General features: G+C 47.7%; 1 protein-coding gene across 1 annotated transcript in view; it reads left to right on the top strand.

Annotated features, from left to right (window-relative positions):
* POLR3B (RNA polymerase III subunit B) overlaps window positions 1–22,339 on the top strand; it is a 1,940,302-nt gene that overhangs the window by 1,865,357 nt on the left and 52,606 nt on the right. Inside the window, exon 26 of the mRNA XM_069628254.1 lies at window positions 17,619–17,732. Coding sequence (XP_069484355.1) covers window positions 17,619–17,732 — 114 coding nt within the window. The remainder of the gene's footprint in view (window positions 1–17,618; window positions 17,733–22,339) is intronic.

A 22,339-nucleotide genomic window follows, 5' to 3' on the forward strand; every position in this document is an offset into this window, starting at 1 on the left:
GGGGATCCACGTCTACCCCTACCTGGACGACTGGCTCACCCGTTCAAGGACAAGAGAACTTGCCGTCGAGCACATGGCGAAGACCGTCCGCTTACTCACGGAGCAGGGTTTCTTCATCAACTACCCGAAATCCCATTTGGTTCCGTCGCAGGTGGCACTGTTTCTGGGAGCGAAGCTCGATACAGTGGAACGATTGGCGTCTCCGTCGGAGGAAAGGACGAAGGCCATCTTAGGCAAGGTGCAGCGCCTGCTAGCCACGGACGTGGCCAGGGTGAGTTACATCAAGTCCCTCCTCGGAATGATGTCCTCATGCATCTATCTAGTGTGTCTGTGCAGGCTATGGATGCGTCCTCTACAGGAGTTCCTCGACGCCCGCTGGATGCAAGCGGCGGGCTGCTTCGAAGACAAGATCCCGCTCAACGAGATTTTCCGTCGATTCAGTGGTGGGGCACCCGTGCACACCTCACGTCAGGCACGGACTTCCAGACCCCGGCACATCAGGAGACGGTGACGACGGACGCCTCCCTGGAGACATGGGGTGCGCACACCGGAGATCTCCACGCATGAGGGCTTTGGCTTCCGGAGGAGAGGTCCCTCCACATCAACATCTTGGAGTTCCACGCCGTGTTCTGGGCGCTCAAGTCGTTCCTCCCGTCTCTCAAGGGCAAGGTTGTGAGGATCTTCACCGACAACACCACCACGATGTTCTACATCCGGAAGCAGGGAGGCACCAGATCCCCAGCCCTATCCAAGGAGGCCCTGGATCTGTGGCACTGGGACGTCGCCCAGGGGATGTTTCTGGTTCCCTTCCATCTGGCAGGAATAAAAAACACCATCGCTGACTCACTCAGCAGGGAGCTGCGCTCGTGCCACGAGTGGGAATTACGATGGGGCAAACCCCAGATCGACCTTTTCGCGACAGCAATAAAATCCAAGTGCCAGAGGTTCGCCAGCAGGTTTCCCCAGCCGAGGAGCATGGGCGATGCTTTCTCGTTCCCCTGGGGCGGCCTGTTCCTGTATGCGTTTCCTCCGTTGCCGCTTCGACTCATCAGCCAGCTCAAGAGGTCCCAGTACAGGATGATCCTCGTCGCACCGGCGTGGCCGAGACAGATCTGGTTCCCGGACCTTCTGGACCTCTCAGCGTCCCCACCAGTCAAGCTGCCGACGGACGCAGATATTCTCTCCAGAGAGGGAGGCACCATTCTTCATCACGACCCGGAGTCGCTGAACTTGCAGGCCTGGCTCCTGCAGCGCTAAAGTTTGGGGGGTAGGATATCCCGGCTGACTGCACAGAGGTTCTTGCAAAGGCCAGGGCGTCCTCAACTCTCAAGTGCTACGGACATAAGTGGAATAGGGTCTCTGTCTGGTGCCGTGCACAGAAGATCAGCCCTCTACAGATTATGGCACCTTGCTACCATACCTACTGTCGCTGGCCAAAGCTGGACTAGCTCACGCTTCCATCAAGATACATCTGGCAGCGATCTCCTGATACACCAGAACTGCGGGACGGCCGTCCTTGTGGTCTCATCGACTGGTGAAGGAATTTATGAAGACTGTTCCGATCGTTCCCGCCGGTGAAGGCTCCAGCCCCAGCGTGGGAGCTCAACGTGGTGCTGACCAGGCTCATGGGGCCACCATTCGAGCCTTTGCATTTGGCTCCGTTGAAGTTCCTGTCGTGGAAGACAGCGTTCCTTGGGGCCATCACCTCCGCACGACGCGTGGGAGAGATTTAGGCCGTATCCTGCAAGCCTCCATACTTCACTTTTCACGAGATGAGGGTGGTGCTGAGGACGCACCCCTCCTTTATGCCCAAGGTGCCGTCGGACTTCCATCTTAACGAGCCCTTGGTGTTGCCAGTTTTCTTTCCGTCGCCTTCCTCGCCGGCCGAGAGGACTTTGCACTCGCTGGATGTAGCTAGAGTGTTTAAATTCTACGTGGACCGAACGAAGAGTTTTCGGAAGACATCACAGCTGTTTGTGAACTTTGGACCTGTGAACTAAGGGAAGGCTCTCTCGAAGGCTTCCATTTCCAGATGGCTCTCCGGCTGCATCATGCACTGTCATCGGTTGGCCAACCGACCGTTGCCCTGCCGTCCGAGCGCCCATTCGACCAGAGCGATCGCTGCTACTACGGCGTTCTTGTCTGGTGTGCCCCTGCTGGACATCTGCTGGGCTGCTACGTGGAGGTCGATGCACACCTTCAAGATTCTACTGCGTCGACCGGGATTCCAGGGAGGAGTCCAGAGTTGGCCAAGCAGTGCTGCGCAACCTGTTCGCCTGAAGTTCGGCCTAGTAAGGAGGTAAGAGTTGCTTAATGTTGAGTTTGTGTAATGCTTAATGTTGAGCCTTTTGCCACCTCCCGTGGTTGTGCATGTGTGTACTGCTATGTATTCTTATATTCATGAGCATGTGAATCCATGCCAGACCCCATGCTGGAGAAGGAACAAGTTACTTACCTGTCTGGCATGGATTCACATGCGAACCCTCCCTCCTTCCCCTCTGCGGCTCTTCACTTGATCATACTGCCACTTTACATGCTACCAAATCTGAGGATGGCTGCCAGGGGAGGGGCTTAGGGAGAGGGCAGTCATTGGCTGGGTGACAATATGACCCAGAGACCATATGGGGGCGTGGCCTGCACGCATGGAGTGAAGTCAGCAACCCGCCGTGCTCCTGCCCATGATCCTACAACGGCCGATATAACGGCGTCTGAACTAAAAGATCCGAGACACAAATCAACGTGCTCGCAGGAGAACCCTTTTGCCACACTTGACCGTGTCGCTGGAAAAAATCGGCACCAGCAACGCAGTAAACGGAGCATCGAAAAGGCACCCCGGTGGCACCCAAGATGGCGGCTCCCAGCACGGAGGCTGACGGAGTGCCGCGACAGTGAGACGGACTAGAGTGCCGGCGAGCTGGCTGGATGTGGCTGTCGTCTCGGGCCCCTCTGCGAGCAGCCGAAACGAAGCACGACTAACACCGGCACGAGCGTTGTGACCTCGGTGCATACACGACGTACTGAACGCGAGAGGAGATCCCAGTTGGCGGATAAGCACAGGAGGTAGCGGGGAATCCCAGCGGTGCACTGAAGCAGGGACGGAGCGGACCGCTCGGTGCCCACCCCTGCCGGCACCCGTTAAGAGGATCGCCGAGTCGTCTGGTCGGGAGACCGCGAGTGCTATCAACGGATAACTCCTCGCAACACGGTCCCATCGGTTGGAGGCTGAAGGTGAACCGCATCTGGTTGTCGTAACCGGTAGAAGGTACCACAAAGCACCCACAATACGGAGGATTCACAGAAGGTAATTCTATGCCTGAAATTTGGCGGGCTGAGTAATACGCCAGGCGAGCCTCTGGACTAGGCGGCTGGGGCCGGACGCATCATCATCATCCGGGGACCCACAACAGTCTGTTGCACTGCTCCCTACTAACCCAAATACCGCCCCACAGTGCCACAGATCTCACCAGGGCAAAAGAACAGACGGGACCGCCGGAGGCATCTAACGGTTGGGGAGAATTGAATAATCACACGTGTGCCCAAGAGGTAGGGCTCCCACCCCGCCTGCCGGAGGCACAAAATACGAAAACTAGAGGCCAAACACAGCTCATAAAGCCCGGCGGTATAGATATTGGATCCGCACTGGACCTGAAACCATATTCCGCCCGAACAAGGGCCACCCGAAACAAACCTCTGGTCACAGGATAAAGCTCATAGCGTGGAATACAAGTCTGGCTCCCCCAAACCGGGCCATGTCGCCTCCGAAGAACAGATCAAAAACTGTGACGATGGACGCCTTCACAACGACTTTGCAAAGGCAGCAACCAACGCAGGAGATCACTCCCCCAACAGAGACACCCACTCTGGTGGCAGACCCCCGAGACACTCAAATCCTGCAGGCTATTGCGGCCCTACGAACTTCCATGGAAGATAAGATAGGAGAAATCAGGTCAGACATACAGCTAATGAGGCAAGATGCCCGCAACCTGACGGAAAGGGTGACCAAAACTGAAGCCTCCCTACAAGAAACCAGTGAGGACACGTGTGAACTGAAGGCGAAAGTCCAAGAACTGGAATCAATAGTGGCTAGACTGGAATCTCGCTCCGAGGACGCGGAGGGACGTGCCCGCCGCAATAATGTTCGAATTCTCGGGATTCCGGAAGACATGGAGGGCCTGAACCCCACTGAGTTCATCGAATCGCTGCTACTTCAGGAAATTGGAGCAGGCAATCTCACCCAGGGATTCTCTGTGGAACGGGCCCACAGGTCTCTCCAGAAAAGGCCGCCACCTGGTTCACACCCACGCCCAATAATAGCTAAAATCTTAAACTTCCGAGATAGAGAGGTAATATTGCGGTTCTCAAGAGAAGGCGGAGAGATCAGAAGGAACGATTCTCTAATAGTCATATACCCTGATTACACCCCCACGGTGCAACGAGCGCGGAACTCCTTCGTACCGATAAAAGCTAAATTACGGGAACTCAATCTGAAGTATATGCTGCTGTACCCAGCCAGACTCAAAATACTGTACAAAGGGAAGGCAATCTTCCTTGAAACTCCGGCGGCTGCAAATATGTGGCTTGAACACAACAACCTCGCCGATGACACGGAAAAACTTGAAAAAGGAAACAAGCGATAAAGGAACGATTGGAACTGCCTGAGAAAAGGATCACGACACTAAGCAATCACGACATTGTCTGTGGAGCCTGAATTAACGCTGCAACGAACAGAAGTCTTAATTGGGCAGGAGCACGAGGGCCCAAGTGCAGGAACACCAGCGACCCGCCCCACCCAATACAGTGTTGGCCGAATGCCTACACACCACCCGTACCGAAAGGCCTGGAGAGGCCCCGGAGGCTCGGGAGCCCCCGAGCGTTGTGAGTTTGAAACAACTGCTGGGGGCAGTTATTTGTTGTTCCCTTTGGTTAACACATCCTTTGAGATGAAAGTTGAGAAAGTTGGTAAGTCTCCGAACGTCAATATGAGGATAAGGGATGAGAGGGTGGAAATAGAGGACTTGATGGGTTTGAACCTACAGCTAGGGGAACTTCGTGGGGACTCAGCCAAGTTAACAGATGGCCCCTATGAGTGGTGGATTGACCCCGGACCCCTTCTGAAACCATTATGGCTGGTCAATTCAGGATAATGACATGGAATGTGCGGGGCCTGGGCACCTATCTCCGCAGAAATAGGATTAAATCCTACCTGCATAGGAAAAAAGTGGATATAGCTCTGCTACAAGAGACGCACTGCACTGCCGAGTCAGAGGCGAAGATCAGGGAACATTGGGTGGGACAGGGCTTTGGGGCCTCCTACTCCAGATTTGCAAGAGGGGTTTACACCTGGATCAACCCCCAGGTACCGTTCCGACTCACCAAGATGGAAAAAGACCCAGAAGGCAGATATGTGGTAATATGGGGGACCTTTGAGCAGATGGAAATATGTATTGTGAATTCGTACTTCCCCAATCACAATATCCCTACGCACTTGAGGGAGCTGAGTACCAAAATGCTACAATATAGGAATGGCTTCTTTATATGGGGGGGTGATTTCAATTGTGTCCACAACCCAACGCTGGATAGGTCCTGGCCTCCAACAAGGGGGCCCTCCACTGCCACCACGTCCCTGAAAGCTATGACTGATGAACTAGATCTGGCAGATGTTTGGCGGGAAATACACCCAGAGGAAAGAGGTTATTCGTACTTCTCGTCTCCACATGCCCTTCATACTAGATTAGATTATTTCTTTGTGGGTAGAGAGCACTTACCTCAGATAGGGGATGCGCAATATCTGGGAAGGACCATCTCAGACCATTCTCCACTCCTAATGGAATGGAATCACATTGGCCCAAAACCTCCCATCCCCATGTGGAGAATGCCGGTGGAAGCCCTGAAAGATCTGGCATTTAAAGAGGAGCTACATGAGTCCATAGACAATTTCATATCAGAAAATACTGGGAGCGTAGACCACGTCAGTACTCTATGGGATGCCCTAAAAGTAGTAACGCGAGGAGAAGTCATTGCCAAGGCGGGTGGCATCAGGAAACTATTGCGCAGCGAATTAAGCAGGAAGGAACAAGAAATAGTGAATCTGGAAGCTGCCCCCACAGACACCCCGAAGAGGGAAGAAGAACTTAGTACGCTTAGAGAGAATTGCGCTGAAGCATGGAGCAGATTAGCTAAATTTGACTTTGTCGCTAGAACAAACAAAGCACACGCAGAAGCAGACAAACCTGGCCGGTTACTAGCTTGGCTCTGCAAGAAAGAACACCCCAGACACATAACCACCACACTGCGGGATGAATTTGATGAAACTCACAACACTCAACAGGGTGTTAATGATACTTTTACGAGTTTCTACATGCAATTATACTCTCACACTGATCGAGTCCCCCAAGACCAAATACTAGATACTCTTGATGAGATCGGCCTGCCTAAACTAACTCCCACACAATCTGAGACCTTAGACATGGACATCACACCCGAGGACATAACTGAGGCAATTAGATCCCTGGCTACATGTAAAGCCCCGGGCAGCGATGGGCTGCCTCCGGAATTTTACAAGGCATATGAACCCTCCTTAACACTGCTATTACATGAAGTCTTCTTGGAATCTTATGAAAGGGGGACCCTACCGGACAGCATGAGGGAAACTCTGGTCGTCCCAATGCTCAAGCCTAATAAACCCGCAGATAGGTGCGACTCTTACCGCCCCCTTGCTATGCTTAATTATGACGTTAAAATACTTACATCAATTCTAGCTAAGAGGCTATCCAGAGTAATTGGAGACATAATACATACGGACCAGAACGGCTTTGTGCCTGGTCGTAACACGACCATGAATCTGCGCAGGCTCCAGCACATAATAGCTCAAACCGACACAAGCCAGGAATGTTATGCACTACTGTCCTTAGACGCCATTAAGGCATTCGATTCTATTTATTGGGAGTGGCTGGTGGCAGTACTGGAAGGATTCGGCTTTGGCCAGGGGTTCATTAGGTGGATTAAGATCCTGTATAATAAACCGAGAGCACGACTAAAATCTGGGAGATATGTGTCAGAGGCCTGGGACATCTGTAGGGGAACTAGGCAGGGCTGCCCTCTCTCACCCATGCTTTATATCTTAGGTCTGGAGCCCATAGCTATTTACTTTAGAAGGCAGTTTTTTGACGCAGGCATAAGGATAGGCGGGGTAGACCACATTGTTTCTTTATATGCCGATGATGTGCTTATATATGTCAACAACCCTCTTCTTAATGTGCCAACAATGCTGGAAGTCCTAGATAATTATGCGAAGGTCTCGGGCATACAATTCAGCAAAACCAAGTCCTGCCTGTTTCCGCTAGCGGGACTAAAGGGTCGGTCTGCTGAAGAACTTCCTTCGGTAGGCATAAATTGGCAAACCACTTCATTCCGTTACCTCGGGATCCAGATAATGCACACCCCAGAGCTAATGCATGAATGTAACACGAGGGCTGCACTCCCGGGACTACGTAAAACCATGGGTTTCTGGGCTAAGCTACCTCTATCAATGATGGGTAGGGCCTCTATAGTTAAAATGATTGTTCTTCCTAGATTCTTATACGGGTTCCAAAATGTGCACTTCTACATCACTAAACCCTTCTTTCTATTACTTGATGCAATAATCCGGGACTTTTTATGGGGAAGTGGTAGACACCGGGTTGCCCTATCCACATTGGTTCTACCATACAAGCAAGGGGGAATTCAACTACCGAATCTAGAGAAATATTACCTTGCTGCCCAGCTGGGCTTTGTAACTAAATGGCTAGCAGACGAGATCACGTCTGAAACTCCCCTGCTACAGGACATGATATCTCCGGTAAGACTGAAAGAACTGATTTGGGCCCCCCAAAACCTGCTACGCAATGCACCCTTTTTGGTGACCCTGGGTAGGAAAATTTGGCATAGAACCGAGTCGGTCATGCAACTAAAGCAGCCATACTCCCCGGAAATGCCATTAATCTCGGGGCAGGACAAGGCCGATACCGATCTGCATAATATCAGACTTTGGGAAAGGAAAGGGGTATACACTTGGGGAGATCTATACGCTGAGGGAACCTTCCGGGAATTCCCCATGTTGCAAGCGGAAGATGGTATCCCCTCTGGCCAATACCTTTGGTACCAGAAGATTCGAAAAATAGCACGAATAAAATGGGTAACCTGGCCAGAGGAACCGGAAATGGACCCCTTCATAACACTACTATACAATCTCGGAGAAGGCGGGAGGGTGGTGTCCCAAATATACGGTCACCTAATCGACACTCCTAACCCCCGGAGTGCAGTACTTAGGTCTAAGTGGGAAACGGACATGGGACTGGAGATGTCAGATAAGGAATGGGATAGGGCACTGGCGTTCCCTAGGGAGGTCTCTAGAAACCACAGATTTCGACTGATCCAGATAAATGTATTATACCGCACCTACCTAACCCCAAGCAAATTGGCTATATTCAACAATTCTACACAACCGAACTGCACCTGGTGCGGGTCGGATAATGCAAACCTGATCCATATGCTCTGGAACTGCACCAAAACTCAGACCCTCTGGTCAAAAATAAAGCACACGTGTGAAAAGGCGGGTCTGACCAGGTACACATGGACTCCGCAAGAATGCCTTTTGGGAACCTACCCCAGACTAGCTAAATTCAAGCACTCAGTTAAACTGATGGACTTAGTGTGCATATTGGCAAAAAGAACTATGGCCATGTCATGGAAAAAGCCCACAGGTCCGATCTTCACGGTATGGCATAAAGAACTTGAGAAATGGGCGAACGCCGAAACAAGGGCCTGGGAGGATAGCATAGCCAGATCTTCCGAAGACTCGAGCATGGCACTAACTGCATGGAAAGACACCATGGTAAAACTGTTCCACTCTCCAGACGACAAACCTCCTTGAATAACTCGCCAGGGCGAATAGCAGATCCATGCGGCCAACTAAGTTACTTGGAACTAAACCACCACGGCCCAAGAAGGCTCCTGAACTGGTTTTGCCCCCCCCCCATAACCCAAACATCCACCCTGTCGGAGACCAGCAGAACATTGTTCGAGACGACTAAGGAGACTGTTAAAGTTAATTTGTTGTTTGTAGTTACTGTTTAAGATGCGGCTGTACTATGTGGAAATTTGCTCATTTGATATTGACAGATGCATCCGCTGATGGTGTTGTTTTGTAACCCGAACTAAATGCCAATAAACAAATTTCAAAATAAAAATGACCCAGAGACCAGTGATTGGTTACTACTAAGAAAGACAGGTCAGAAACAAAACTGATACTGATTTTTTTCTTTACCGAGGATTCCCAGCCTGACGATGGGGAATATTCATGAGCATGTGAATCCATGCCAGACTCATGCTGGAGAACAAGTTACAGGTAAGTAACTTGTTCCTTGTTGTTGGTGCTGCAATGCAATCATGTCCTCCAGCCCATGTAATGCTGCTAGTATTGGAATCATCTTGGTGTGTGAATGGGTGTGGGAAGGGGTGTGGTGTGCTCCTTTTGTGCTGCCGCAGTCTCCATGGTCTCCACCTGTGCTGATTGTGGCCACCTGTGGCAGTTGGGAACACTGCACATGTGTCATAACCCTCGCCCAAAACCCCCTCTGGCAAACCCATTGGCCAGGTCGAGTCAGGACTCGGGCCTCTAGAGCCTAGCATCCTCTTCAAAGGCCCTCATGGGGCCAGTCCTGGCGGCTATGGCGCCAGGCTCATACCATGGAAAACAATGTGCTTGGGAGCTACTTTATTGTATTGTCAGCCAACATGGAGGCATCCACATAGCTTGGTTCCTAAGAACCAAGCTATGTGGTCTAGTGTTTTGGGTGTGGTAGCCTAGGGACTACTTTACCTGGACTATTTTGTTGGAGCTATTTAAACCACACCCGAGCAAGACAACACGCTTTGTGTTACTTTGCAGCTTGCAACGTGACGCTCACCGTGTCGAGCTATTCCCTCGAACCTCGGAGAAGCAGAACCTGCAAGGAGACAAAAGGAACATCATTAGCGGCAGCATCTTATCTACAGTCTTCATCTTTAAACTCTCGCAGCTACTGAGAACAGCTTCCTCGAATCTGCACGCCTCCTGGACAGAACGACCTGAAAGAGGAAGATAGAGGCAACATTAAAGAAAGCAGTAGAGACATTTACAAATTACGAACTGCTCAAAAGGCTTACCTGGCTGGTCACCTCTCGGCTGGCACCACTCCGGACATTCCACTCGCGCTGAAGAACACCGCGACCCACAAGGAAGGAAAACACAGGTTAGCAAAGGCAAGACTTCGCAGCGCTGCGCATAGCGCTTACTTACCGCATCATAGCGCTCTTAATGCGCCATCATTTACCAGCGGGGCTCAACCAAGCCAGTTCACCGCGCTGAAGCTCCGCATACCTAAGGGAGAAAAAAAGAGACATTTTAAACAAGAAAGGCATGCAGGATAGCAACAAAACTAAAGAACAGCAATAAGACCTACCTGAACAATATCAAACGGGCCGGCATCAGTGAAGTAACTGGACCTCACTCGCCCATGAAAGACAATGCGCCCCTGCAAACAAGGCAGGACGGAGAGCACGCCTAATTCTACCACAAGGTGAGGAGAGGGTGCCAGAGGGACTGAAATCATATGGGGTTGGAGGGAGGATACTTACCCCAGTCGGTCAGTCTTGAACACAGTCCTCCTGTATTTTCAGGCAGAACCTTCCCCGCAGACCACATCAGGGCAAAGCTGAGAAGCATACCAGCGAGTAACCCGGCTGGGTGGCGTCCCTGTGGGTGGTTCGCGATGCCGGTATTTCCGCCATGCCGGTATGGGCTTTTTGGGCCTCATGCTGCTATTTGCATGCCTTGTGATGGACTCCTATTTCCGCTATGCCGGTTTTGCCGACATGAGGGGTCACGCGCCCGCGACCTTGCCGCTATTAGAGGGACCGCATTCTTAGCGGTGCCGCTAATAGCGGTTAAACTGGTCGTAATTGGCAGGGGCGGTTAGCGATACTGGTAATCCTTTACCGGCATTGTTTTTCCCTTACCGCCTACCGTGTAATGAGGCTCTATATCCATATGGATAATTTTAGCAATTGGAGAATCTTATAGACTGGTAGGTAAAGAACCACCAGATGGGCTAAGGGCCCATTCCACTAGGGGCATGGCAACTTCTGCAATGTGGTGTCCTGGTAAATGATATCTGTGTGGCAGCCACTTGGTCGTCTATGCATACATTAAAAAAACATTACTGTTTAGACTCAACCTTGTTTCAAGGAGGTCCTTTTGCAAAGGCCATTCTTCGTACGGTCCATGACTAATTTAATTGGTAATCCCTCCTCCAAATTGTCACTGCTTTGGGAGTCTATCAAAGATGAGGACTACATGGGAGTACACAATCCATTCGAAGAACAAGTTACTTACCCCTGGTAACGTTCTTTTGACTGGATGTTCCTCCCACGTATTCCTCATCGCCCCTCCCAGCCTACCCCGCCGTGCAATTTACATGTTTTACACTCATCGCTTTCTAAGAGCTTGCAGTCTTGGGCTACGCCTGGTCAATCCCTCGATTGATGGGAACAAAAAAACAGAACTGAAGCCAACAGGCGCGGCTCAAGCTATTTGTACTGCTGATGACGTCGACACTCTAGGACGACCCTCGAGGGACATCAACGCCACGACATCGAGCACAGCGCCCTCTGGTGTGGACATTTTTTTTCCAAAGCAGCAAAGCTCACGATACGTATATCGAAGATGAGGAATACGTGGGAGGAACATCCAGTCGAAAGAACGTTACCAGGGGGTAAGTAACTTGTTCTTCCATGCTACAAGGGTGGTGCCATGGACCCACCCCACATTAATGCCAAAGGTTCCTTCTGAATTCCATCTCAACTAACCCATGGTTCTACCAGTCATCTTTCCGAGTCGTTTGTCGCCCGTTGAGAGGGTGTTGCATTCGCTGGACATTGCTTGTGCCTTGAAGTTTTATGTGGCACGCACAAAGGCTTTTCGGAAGACATCTCAACTCTCTGTGAACTTTGGACCTGTGAATCGCAGGAAGGCCATGTCTAAAGCTTCGATATCCAGGTGGCTCTCCGGCTGTATCATGCACAATAGACCTCTACCAGGCCGGCCGAGGGCCCATTCCAGCAGATCCATCGCTGCTTCAACGTTTCTCTCTGGTGTGCCTTTGCTCGACATTTGCTGGGCTTCTATGTGGTGGTCTACGCATTCCTTCACGAGACTCTACTGTGTCAACAGGGGTTCCATGGGAGGAGTCCCGGGTCGGCCAAGCAGTGCTATGCAACTTCTTTGCTTGAGGTGAGTCTGTTGCAGGGGTAAGTGTATTGCTTCTTTTGTGCCTTGCCACCTCCCGTGGCTGTGTTTATGTACTGCAGTGTAATCGTATTCATGAGCATATAAATCCATGCAAGACCCCATGCTGGAGAAGGAACAAGTTACTTACCTGTAACTCCTGCTGTCCTCCAGCATGGGTCTTGCATGGATTCACACACAAACCCTCCCTCCTTCCCCTCTGTGGCTCATCTTGGTCCATACTGCCACTTTACGTGCTCTACCAAATCTGAAGATGACCACCAGGGGTATAGTTTAGGGAGAGGACTGTCATTGGATGGGGGTGGTATGACCCAAAGGACAGTGCTTGGTTATAGAGTAAAATGCAGTTTTCATGCTAAAGCGAAAATGCTGTTTTCTTTTACTGAGGATTCCCAGCCTGACGACAGGGAATATTCATGAGCATGTGAATCCATGCCAGACCCATGCTGGAGAACAGGAGTTACAGGTAAGTAACTTGCCCCTTACAAGTTTGCAATCCTGCGTTTGGTTTTTCCTTTGCCCCAGAATATTCACCAAGAACATCTCGGGAGGTAATATGTTCACTTGCTTCTCTACTGGGACGACTGGCTCATTCCATCTCGCACCACGGATCTGTAGTTGGTCTACCTGCACCACAGAGTTTGTCTGCTTCACAACCTGGGTTTCTCCATAAACTTCTAGAAGTCCCATGTAACACCTTCTGAGTTGCTCCGATTCATAAGAGTGGTACTAGATACACGCTTGGGAAGGGCCTTCCCTCCCAAAGAACGGGCGTTGATGATCTTTGAGATGGTGAAAGCTGTCCAAATCCAGAGCTGTGCTCGGGCCTTGGCCTTTAAGCGTCTTCTGGGTCTTACAGGGTCATGCATTTTTATTATGGTGTCAGATGCTTAGTTGCACATGAGGTCTCTCCGGTGGCTGCTTTGCTGTTTGCAGTCTGGTTACGGGCGGCATTCGGGATGTGGCAGGTCTTGAGCAATGTGCGCAGGACCACCTGTGGTGGGAACAGCAAGACAGTTTGTTATGAAGATAGCCTTTTCAGCACCTTTAGTCTCACTTGAGAGTTGTTACAGATGTGTCCCTGAAGCGTTAGGGTGCTCACATGGATGATCGGATGGTGAACAGACGGCGGTCCCCTGCCAAGGCGAGGGAACATATCATTCTGCTGTAACTAGACGCCAACAGGCTGACCATGATTGTTTGCCTTCACTCTTTCTGTACGTGGCAAATATGTCCAGATACTGAAAGACAACATTGCGGCTATGCATTGCTTCAACAAGCAAAGTGGTTTGGGGTTGCTGCCTCAGTTTAGGGAAGCAAAGCAGTTGTGGTTCTGGGCTCTGTAAAACAACGTCTCTGTCGGCTGCCGATCTTGCTGGGATGGATAAAATGGTTGCATTTATGAGAGACGGACATCTGTCTGCTCAAGGCATCTCAGATGTCTGTCTCTCACAAGTTGGACCTCTACCAGGAAATTGTGGTAGAGTTTTTCGCCTATGGTGGACTTCTATGCCACTAGTGCCAACAAACAGCAAGAGTTTTCTTCGCCATGGAATTTCCCCTCTGGGGGCACATTGTCATGTGTAATTACATACTCCTCTTTTTCAAATGATTGCTGTCATTCCGCTGGTTCTCGAGCTTTCACTGCCATTCTGATTGCTCTGAACTGGGAATGCAAGATGTGGTGTCCAACACCTCTGGTCATGTCCATCTGCCCTCCCTGGCTCTTCTGAGGTTAGTTCTGCTTTCATAGTGGAATGCCCACTTGTTACACCTGAGTCTAAGCAACCTCAACCTTCATGCAAGGCTTTTGAAATTCTGCGGTATAAAGGGTTGGATAGTGGGATCTATCTGACACTGTCCTAGATGTGCAAATGTATGCCTGGAGACCTGCCACCAAGTCCATGTAGTTGGCATAGGTTTCCAACTGTGTGCCACACATTTCTGGACCTTTTGATCTTTCCAATCCCTGTTCTTGGTGTTCTGCTTTCCGTGGCCAAGCAGGCCCTTAAGATTGGCCCTGTTAAGAGTTACCTTGCTGCAACTTCTGTCTTTAAGGGGAATGTGAAAAACCTGAGGGTGTTTTCACTCCTATTCCCCATGGATCCTCTGTGCAGGTGGCCAGGGAAAGGCCATTGCTCTTGGATTCCGACCCTGGGGGTGGACAAGCGAGGGAGGATCTCCTGGGTGGAGTGTCTATGTGGACTGGGCTTGGTAGACCCTTGGGAGAGATATGGTATCCCCCTTTCCCTAATAATGACCAAACCAACCCATCCCCCATCTTTATGGAGTATTAGAAACCAACTCCCCTGAATTTCTCATACATGACTGCAAAAAGTACTGAGAAAAGGAAGAGGCAACTAAGAGCAGTGAAGACTAGTTGCTTTCACCCCCAGGTACTGGGACGAGGAAGGGGCCTGCTAAGAGCAGTAGAGGTCAGGCATGTCCCTTTAATGATGGTCAGGCAGGGCTAAATGTGAACTTGCACCTGCAGCCTGTTGAAGGGCTGCAGGTCTATAAAATGCCCCACCAAATGAGTGTAAGGGAAGGAATGGTGACAGGAGCAGTGGCAGTAAATGTGCTGTAGCAGAGAGGCCAAGAAGAACATTGAGGAGCTGTCCGTGTGCATCACGCTTATGGTTCACAGAAGAGTGGCCTAAGAGCGGAGGCTCTGTGGAACCATTTGAGGCGTGAAAGGGGAGCTGTGCTGGAAAGCTGCCCTTTTTTCTTTTGCTCAAGATGCTCGTTCTCCTGGGGCCAAAAACTGACCCAGGAGTGTCTGAGGGGCAGGAGGTGGAGCCCTGCAGGAACTTGCATCAAAGCAACCAGTGAGTTTCTAGACAAACAGAACCCGGTATGCAAGTGTTTGGTGCTACGCGTAAGGATATTTTGTATCAGAGTGGTCGCATGAAAGAAAGCATGCTGTCAGAATCCTTTCGAACTAATGAACATTAAGACTTGTTAAACATATAAAGCAGAGTGAATATTTTGTATCAGAGTGGTTTTGTGAATGAAAGCACGTTGTAGAAGGCCTCTGAACGCTGGCAACATATAAAGACCAATTATAAAGACAGATCACATTACGTAGCGAATTGATCAAGGACAACACCGTTATTTACCTTGCAACCTTAATACCTTACTGAAATGCTGAACGGAAAAGAATATTTAAACCATAAATCTGCACCATTTTGACTACCTCACTGAAGGAAAATAAGAGAAATTAAGCTTTTTCCTTATAACTAAATGCGCTCTGTGGTCATTCTTAAAGTGGATGAAACTTACATTTCAAACAGCTTTCAAATATGTCATTTCTACAGAACCATTAAGTATAATTTCAGAGAAGCCAATGAATAAGGAACTATAAAGTGAGTGCAACTTTAAACCAAGCCAGGGAACGCAATGTGCCTTACTTCCTAAAGTGAATGCAACTTTGGGAAGTGAATTTTAAGAACTTAAAAGGTGAATTTAACTGAACTACTTTAAAAAGGTGAATTTAACTGTCAATTAAAAAAACAAAAACAAAGACCAGCAATAAGCAGAGGGTGCTTGTAGCACAGAATGTTAAGAAGACACCCTCATATTACTACATCATTGAAATTGTGACTTGGGGAAGGGATCCCTGCGATTAGAACCCCCGAGTATTGGACAAACCTAGATTACTTTGAACTCAAGGTATTCCTAAGATTTTTTTATAAGAACTACTTTATCCTTGTGGAAAGGAGCTGAAAGAAAGCTGCAGGCTGAACCAAGCTCTGAACCTTCTACTGAGCACTGTTTTGTTGCTTACTGGCAAGTATAGGTTTTGGACACAGACAGATTCCTAAGTTGAACCTTTTGACTTTGACTTTCCTTAATTCTGGTTTGGTAGGGACATCCCACCATAGTATATGGCAAGATAGGCGTTTTCCACCCTGCCATTTACGTTAATAAAAGTGTTTGCTTTGAACTTTGAATCTGTTGTCTGAGTTTTACTCCAAGATGCTCTCACGGGACCCCTGAATGGGGTTCGTTTTTCGCCGTCCCCACTGTTAGTTTTTGCAGAGACCGTCTAATAAGTTTCCTTCACGCAATGTGTTCCTGTGTGTGATTTGAACCTTGTTTTAAGGGTCAAATCATAAGTACATTGTTCTAGTTTGTCATGCCCTGAATGTGCCTTCAGATCACTGTGTGCCTCCCTTTCTGCTTTGGAGTGAACACTCTGCTCCAGGATGGCTGCCATGTTTACAAACTTTCCTTTAATAAATGCCATACCTGCCAGAAATGGTGACCCTCAACATCTGTATGACAGCAAAGTTCATGCTCATTGGACTCCAGCTGCAGAGGGACATTAGTCCTGCTAGAAAGCCTGCCTTCCTCATTTTCCTCTGTGCCATTTTTACTCACAGCTCTAGCGTCACACTACTGGCACAGGTTCTACCACAGCCCACCAGGCATCTGTGCTCATAGCCTCTGGAATTAACAGTCCCACCCTTTTCTGTGGACTAAACTCATTACCTCATATAGATGTAAACAGGTTTGGTGCTACAAGGTGGGTGGGGGGCAGGCACCATTTGGATCTACGTTAGAGTCACAGGAGAGTGAAAAGCCTGCTATTTATAGATTCGCAATGCCACCTCTTTCTGAGGGTAATACCTTTCTTCCCCTGCAACTAGGTACACTTGTGAGACCTTCTTCATTATTATAATGAGTAATGGAGCCCCTAGATTACAGCTCTTCCCAGAGCCCCCAGAAAGGTGACAACCATGTTGGCATGCTAGCTCCACCCTGCAGGGTGAATCCTTCTTAATCCTGTCATTTATCTTCTATCAAAAATATTTCTTTGACATGAGTGGACAGAAAAATAAGTAATTAGATTACTGTGAATATGTAGATCAAGCTGCTCTTCACTTATAGAAGAACGACCAGGGGAGAATATTGTGATCATTCATTGGCCAGATAAGCTTTCATCAACATTTAAAGAAAGATACCTAGAAGTGAAAGACCTGTGAGAAAGCAAGACATTGTGAGGAGGGAAATACTGTTTTTTTTTTTACTTTTTACATTGCACAGCTATTCTCCTAGAGAACATTTAAGGCCCAGATTAGCCCAAACAGAATATGGGAATTTAAAGAGAGCACTCAAGAAGAGTTTGGGACAAGAATTGGTGATGTCTCGCCTCAAGGAAATGTGACCAGGAAGTATGGAGGCTGAAACAAAACAGAGCTCACAAACAATAGTGGCTTACCAATACAAGAGTTTTTTTGTATACATGTGATAGATATGGTGTAAATGGGTTGTTACCTCTTTCTTGTAGGGAACCTTTGGAAGCATACATTTATTTTGGACCTGTTTACTATCAGAAGCTGAAGCACATGGTGTTAGACAAGATGCATGCAAGAGCACGAGGACCTAGAGCTGTACTTACCAGGTATGGGTGTATTGCTTCTTGTTTCACATACTGTTTTAAAGTTGTGTGTGTATATATATATATATATATATATATAGGTTTTCTGACTGGTAAAGAAAATGCAATGACAAAATCACATCACAGATGCATATTCATATGTTTATATTGGAATGGAAATGTATTATTACATACAATATAATTAGTACAGATAATAATCTATATCTAGTAAATGGTGCAAGCTTCATTATGTAAAGGAAAATCATCAAATGTACATGGCTAGAAGAAAGGAAGCAAACAAATGAAACCTATGAAGTTGGGAAGAGGCCTGTCTGTTGTGTGATTATTTGCAAGTAAGACAGGTAAAAATGAGCTATGTACTAATACTATGAAGGGTGGGGGAAGACATGTCTTAAATATACATAATATGTCAATTCCCCTTTAGATAGCCACACTCTCTACTCTGAACCGAAAAAACGGCAAATTGAGCTTTACCATTTCATGGCTGTCCCTGGAGCTTGTGCCCCCTATTTCATAAATGCAATCATGGTGCGGCAGTAAACTGTGACAGTAAAAGACATACATTGCAATTTAAAGCTATCCCCCTCTAGTACCCAGCACTTTCCAGTTGCTTGGCTACATCCATTTATTTCAATGCATTTGGCAAGCAAAAAGAGCCTTACATCCCTTATACAGTAAGGTTTCTGAAAGGATTTTAAACGGTTTCTACTTTAGCCTAAACAATGTATGCATTTAGACAATGAATCAAATATACATATGTCCCACCTGAACATTAAAATGTTTTAAAATGTTTCATCTCCCCGTATTTACCCATTACATTTTTCTGGTAGTAGCATTCATAGTCAGCCTGATATAGTCTAACCTTTCCGCCGCCTTCCCTCTGACGAGTCAAGGATTAGTAATAACACTCACATTCTATAAATCATTCCCGTTACTGCAAGAACCTTAGCTCAATGCTGCTTTGTCTGCAGAAGGGGATTGATGCACAAGACCATCTGATACTGGATGGTATTGTAAGGGAGGCACGGTATCAATAGTAGACACAGTCACAATAGATGCAAGTTTCGAAAACCTTTATTTTGTTATTTTGGTTGGGTTGATAGAATTCCTAAGTGGCCCTAACTCTAGAATGGGAGTAGTCTCGACCATTAAACAAATAACAAACAAGTCCAAGTCAGTCTAGTCAAATTAAAAGGGCTTATACTAAAAAAAACTAACCTTGCCATCCTTCTCAAATGACAAATGTGTTAAGGGAAAACACAAGGAAAAATAGTGTCTTAAAAAAAATGTCAGAATGGCTTGGGTAACAACTCACTTCCCCACGTTCAGCAGCACAGGGTCTCGAGAGTTTCCTAAAAAGGAAAGGTGGATGGCACAGTTCTATCAGTCTGGTACACTTTGGCTTACTGGTACAATTCAACTGTTCAGGGTTGGGCTTTAAACCTTTGGCACTTCAATCAGTTCCTTAGGCTAGTCTGCCTTCTCATAAATACACAGTTCTCTTCTTGACTTTTACTTTGCCACAATTCAACTTTTCCTGTGTTGAATTGTGGCAAAGTAAAAGTCGAGAAGAGAACTGTGTATTTATGAGAAGGCGGAAGAAGCCTAAGGAACTGATTGCACTGCCAAAAGCTTTAAGCCCAACCCTGAACTATTGAATCCTCCACTGGGTTTGAGTTGGCCTCTCTTTTCACATTCACCTTTTTACTTTGACAGTTCAGTACAGACTTCCCTCCACCGCTCTTGAGCCCATCTTTCTCTTTGTAGGGGTTCCCTTCCCCACTTTCCTTCACACTTAACTTTTACTCTGCCACAGTTCAGCACAGGCGTCCCTTTGCTGGGCTCGAGCCTGTCTTTGTCTTTTTGGGGTTTCCCCGTCCCCACGTTTTGTCTTTATATCTTTTACTGTTGAAGACTTTTGAAACTGCAAGGATTTTAGGTAGACCTCTGCATGACCACTTCAACTTCTCTGTAAACAATTCAACAATCAACAATCTTCCTCATCTCGCAATGCTTCTTGGTACTTGAAGTTTCTTATTCTCTTTACTTTTCCCTCTTGGCCTCTTTCAAAGCTCATATACTTTGCCCTCTCGGCATATTCAGAGGTCACGTTCTTTGCTTTTCACTTATTCAACTTTAGTTTGGGATTGTGGTTACTTTCTTGCCTTCGGTTCCCGTTTAATACACTTCAACTCAGAACATTTCACAGAGACTTTCGAATGTGCGATTCCACCTTGCAGGACCACTCTGTTACTTTCTTCCACATTCAGCAATTGTCCTTTCTATTATGCGTTTTATAGGTGCACATGTAACCTTCAACTTTTGGTTACAGTTACTTTTGCTTTGAACTCAAACCAGGCTTTAATTGCCTTCGATAACTCACTGGTCGTGTTAATTGGGCTTTTCTCTTCATCGCCTTTCATGTAGCAGTCAGTGCCGTTACCAATGCCTCCTCTGCTCCTCCCCAACTCAGCCGTTCACCCGGGAGGATAGGGGGCCGCCTTGGAGCATTGTGAAGGTTTCTGCTTTCCGTTATCACTCGATTTCAGTCTTGGAATGCTTACGGCTTCCCGAAAGTGTGGAATTCTTGCCTGGCTTTCTCTCATTCTTTGCAACTGCCGATCAGCCCCTTGGCCTTCCAACTTCAAAAATCAAAATATATGTTGATGAATAGCATGTAGATAGAATACTGTGTTTTTCAAAATTGATGGAGAATTAGTAGCAACGTTTTAGTTTTCACCTTATACCTTTCAAACATGAATAAATGTAGCTTACAGAATACAATACATTGCCCTATCTTTGGGAGGTTGAAAATCGGAAGACACGTAGATGGGTACACATAGATGGAAACTGGGATTAAATAATTTGTACAGTGTTGGTTGGAGACGGTATGATTTTCTCCCAGTTATAGCACAATTAGGGCACTTTGATTAAATTGTAAAGAATAAATCATCTTTACTGAGGCACCAAAAGGGGGCACTAGGAAGCCCAGACAAACTTGCAATGTTTCTTTTTATGCAGCACACCTGTTTAAAAAATCTATATTTTTTCCAATTCAAATATTTATAAGATGGTGCGATATAATCAGCTGGAACTTCTCAACTAGCCCCATTGTTTTGATGACTCAAATGCCTGCTTGTTGTGAAGTTCCTGTGAATTGGAGTATAAGGAGAAAGTATTTTATTCACCCAATAGTACAAAGTAGTGGAGTCCCCAAATCATTGTAAGGGTCATTGTGACCTGGCTCATGCCAAGTACTTTGTACTATATATCTGCCATTCAACTCCAACCATGCTATGATAGGCCGGGAGAACACCTACCCGTCACTGTGGTTCAATTGTAAGACCAATACAGAGAGTTCATGATGCTAGGGTTTTTACTGATCTTTTGTTCACAATCTAAACTGGGCTTGTCATGATTGTGACACACTCCATACAGCATGCTGTCTGGATGGTAGCTGCACGTGTCTGGGTGATAACATGAGTAACAGAAGTCCAGCAGTCCCCTATTGCGCCAAAGGGTCAGTAAAAAAGGTTCTGTCTCTCAAAATTTCCAACAAAAAAAAACAAAATTGAGGTTGCAGTTGAAAACAAACCTTTCCAGTCTTTCCAGTGTGCCTGAAACAAAACAAAGCATCCACAAAGTCTCCCTCAACAAGAGACTCTTTTCGGGGGTTGTGTGATCCTACAAACTTCTGCCATGTTGGCATACTTGCCAGAGTTGCGTCCCACAGTTTCCACACAGACAGGTGTTTCTGGGGTCTGCTGGCTCATTGACTCCTCAGGGATCTTCGGATGGTCCTTTTCATGCAGGTTAAGAGAGGTCTACATGCAAGATGTAGGGGCTCTGGGTCAATGCTCTTGGGTTGGTCTGACGCACCCTGGTGGGGTTGGTGGAATAGCATATCTGTACTCTCGCCCAACCACATCTCTCCGTAGCCCTTCTCTGCCCAGATTATACATGGGCTATCCTCCTCTATACTTTTACGCTGGACTGACTGGTCCCCAGGAGCCTCCTAATTCCCTCTAAATGGGCTGTGTTCTCTGTCACCTCAATATTGGTCTTGGCCTATCCCCTTCTCTAGCCACTCATCCATTTCCTTTATCTCTCTGATATGTCTCATCCAACCTCTTCACTTGCCTTCTCCTCAAAACAACCCTCTCCTTTTCGTAGGTCTTGACTCTTCTTCTACAGGAAGGTATCTTCCCCTTTCCACACTCCAACAATATTTCCCTTGCACATCCCCTAGAGGGTATCTTCCTCCTTATTCACTCCAGCAGAAACTCACTTCTCTCTCTCTCTCTCTCTCCAAGAGCTTTTCTGCCTCCTTCCTTACAACTATATCCTACGCTGTCTCACTTCTGATGGGCTGTCTCTCCTGTACAACAGCCATCTTTTCCTCTGTCCAGATGGTATGCCTAGTCATCCTCTCCCTGGTGATATCTCTGTCAATATTCCCACCCACTCCCTCCTCTCTCACTCCCTCTGTCTCTAACCTAAACGCCATCTCTTTCCACAACTGAGTTTCTCTCTCCCGAACCAGATCTTTTAGTTTCCTCTCAAAATTCTTCCCTTCATTCAACTCAACCAAATCTCTTGCCCCTGAAGAA

The sequence above is a fragment of the Ambystoma mexicanum genome, chromosome 12 (genome assembly GCF_040938575.1).
Source record: "Ambystoma mexicanum isolate Mex_15411 chromosome 12, UKY_AmexF1_1, whole genome shotgun sequence".
Lineage (NCBI taxonomy): Eukaryota > Metazoa > Chordata > Amphibia > Caudata > Ambystomatidae > Ambystoma > Ambystoma mexicanum.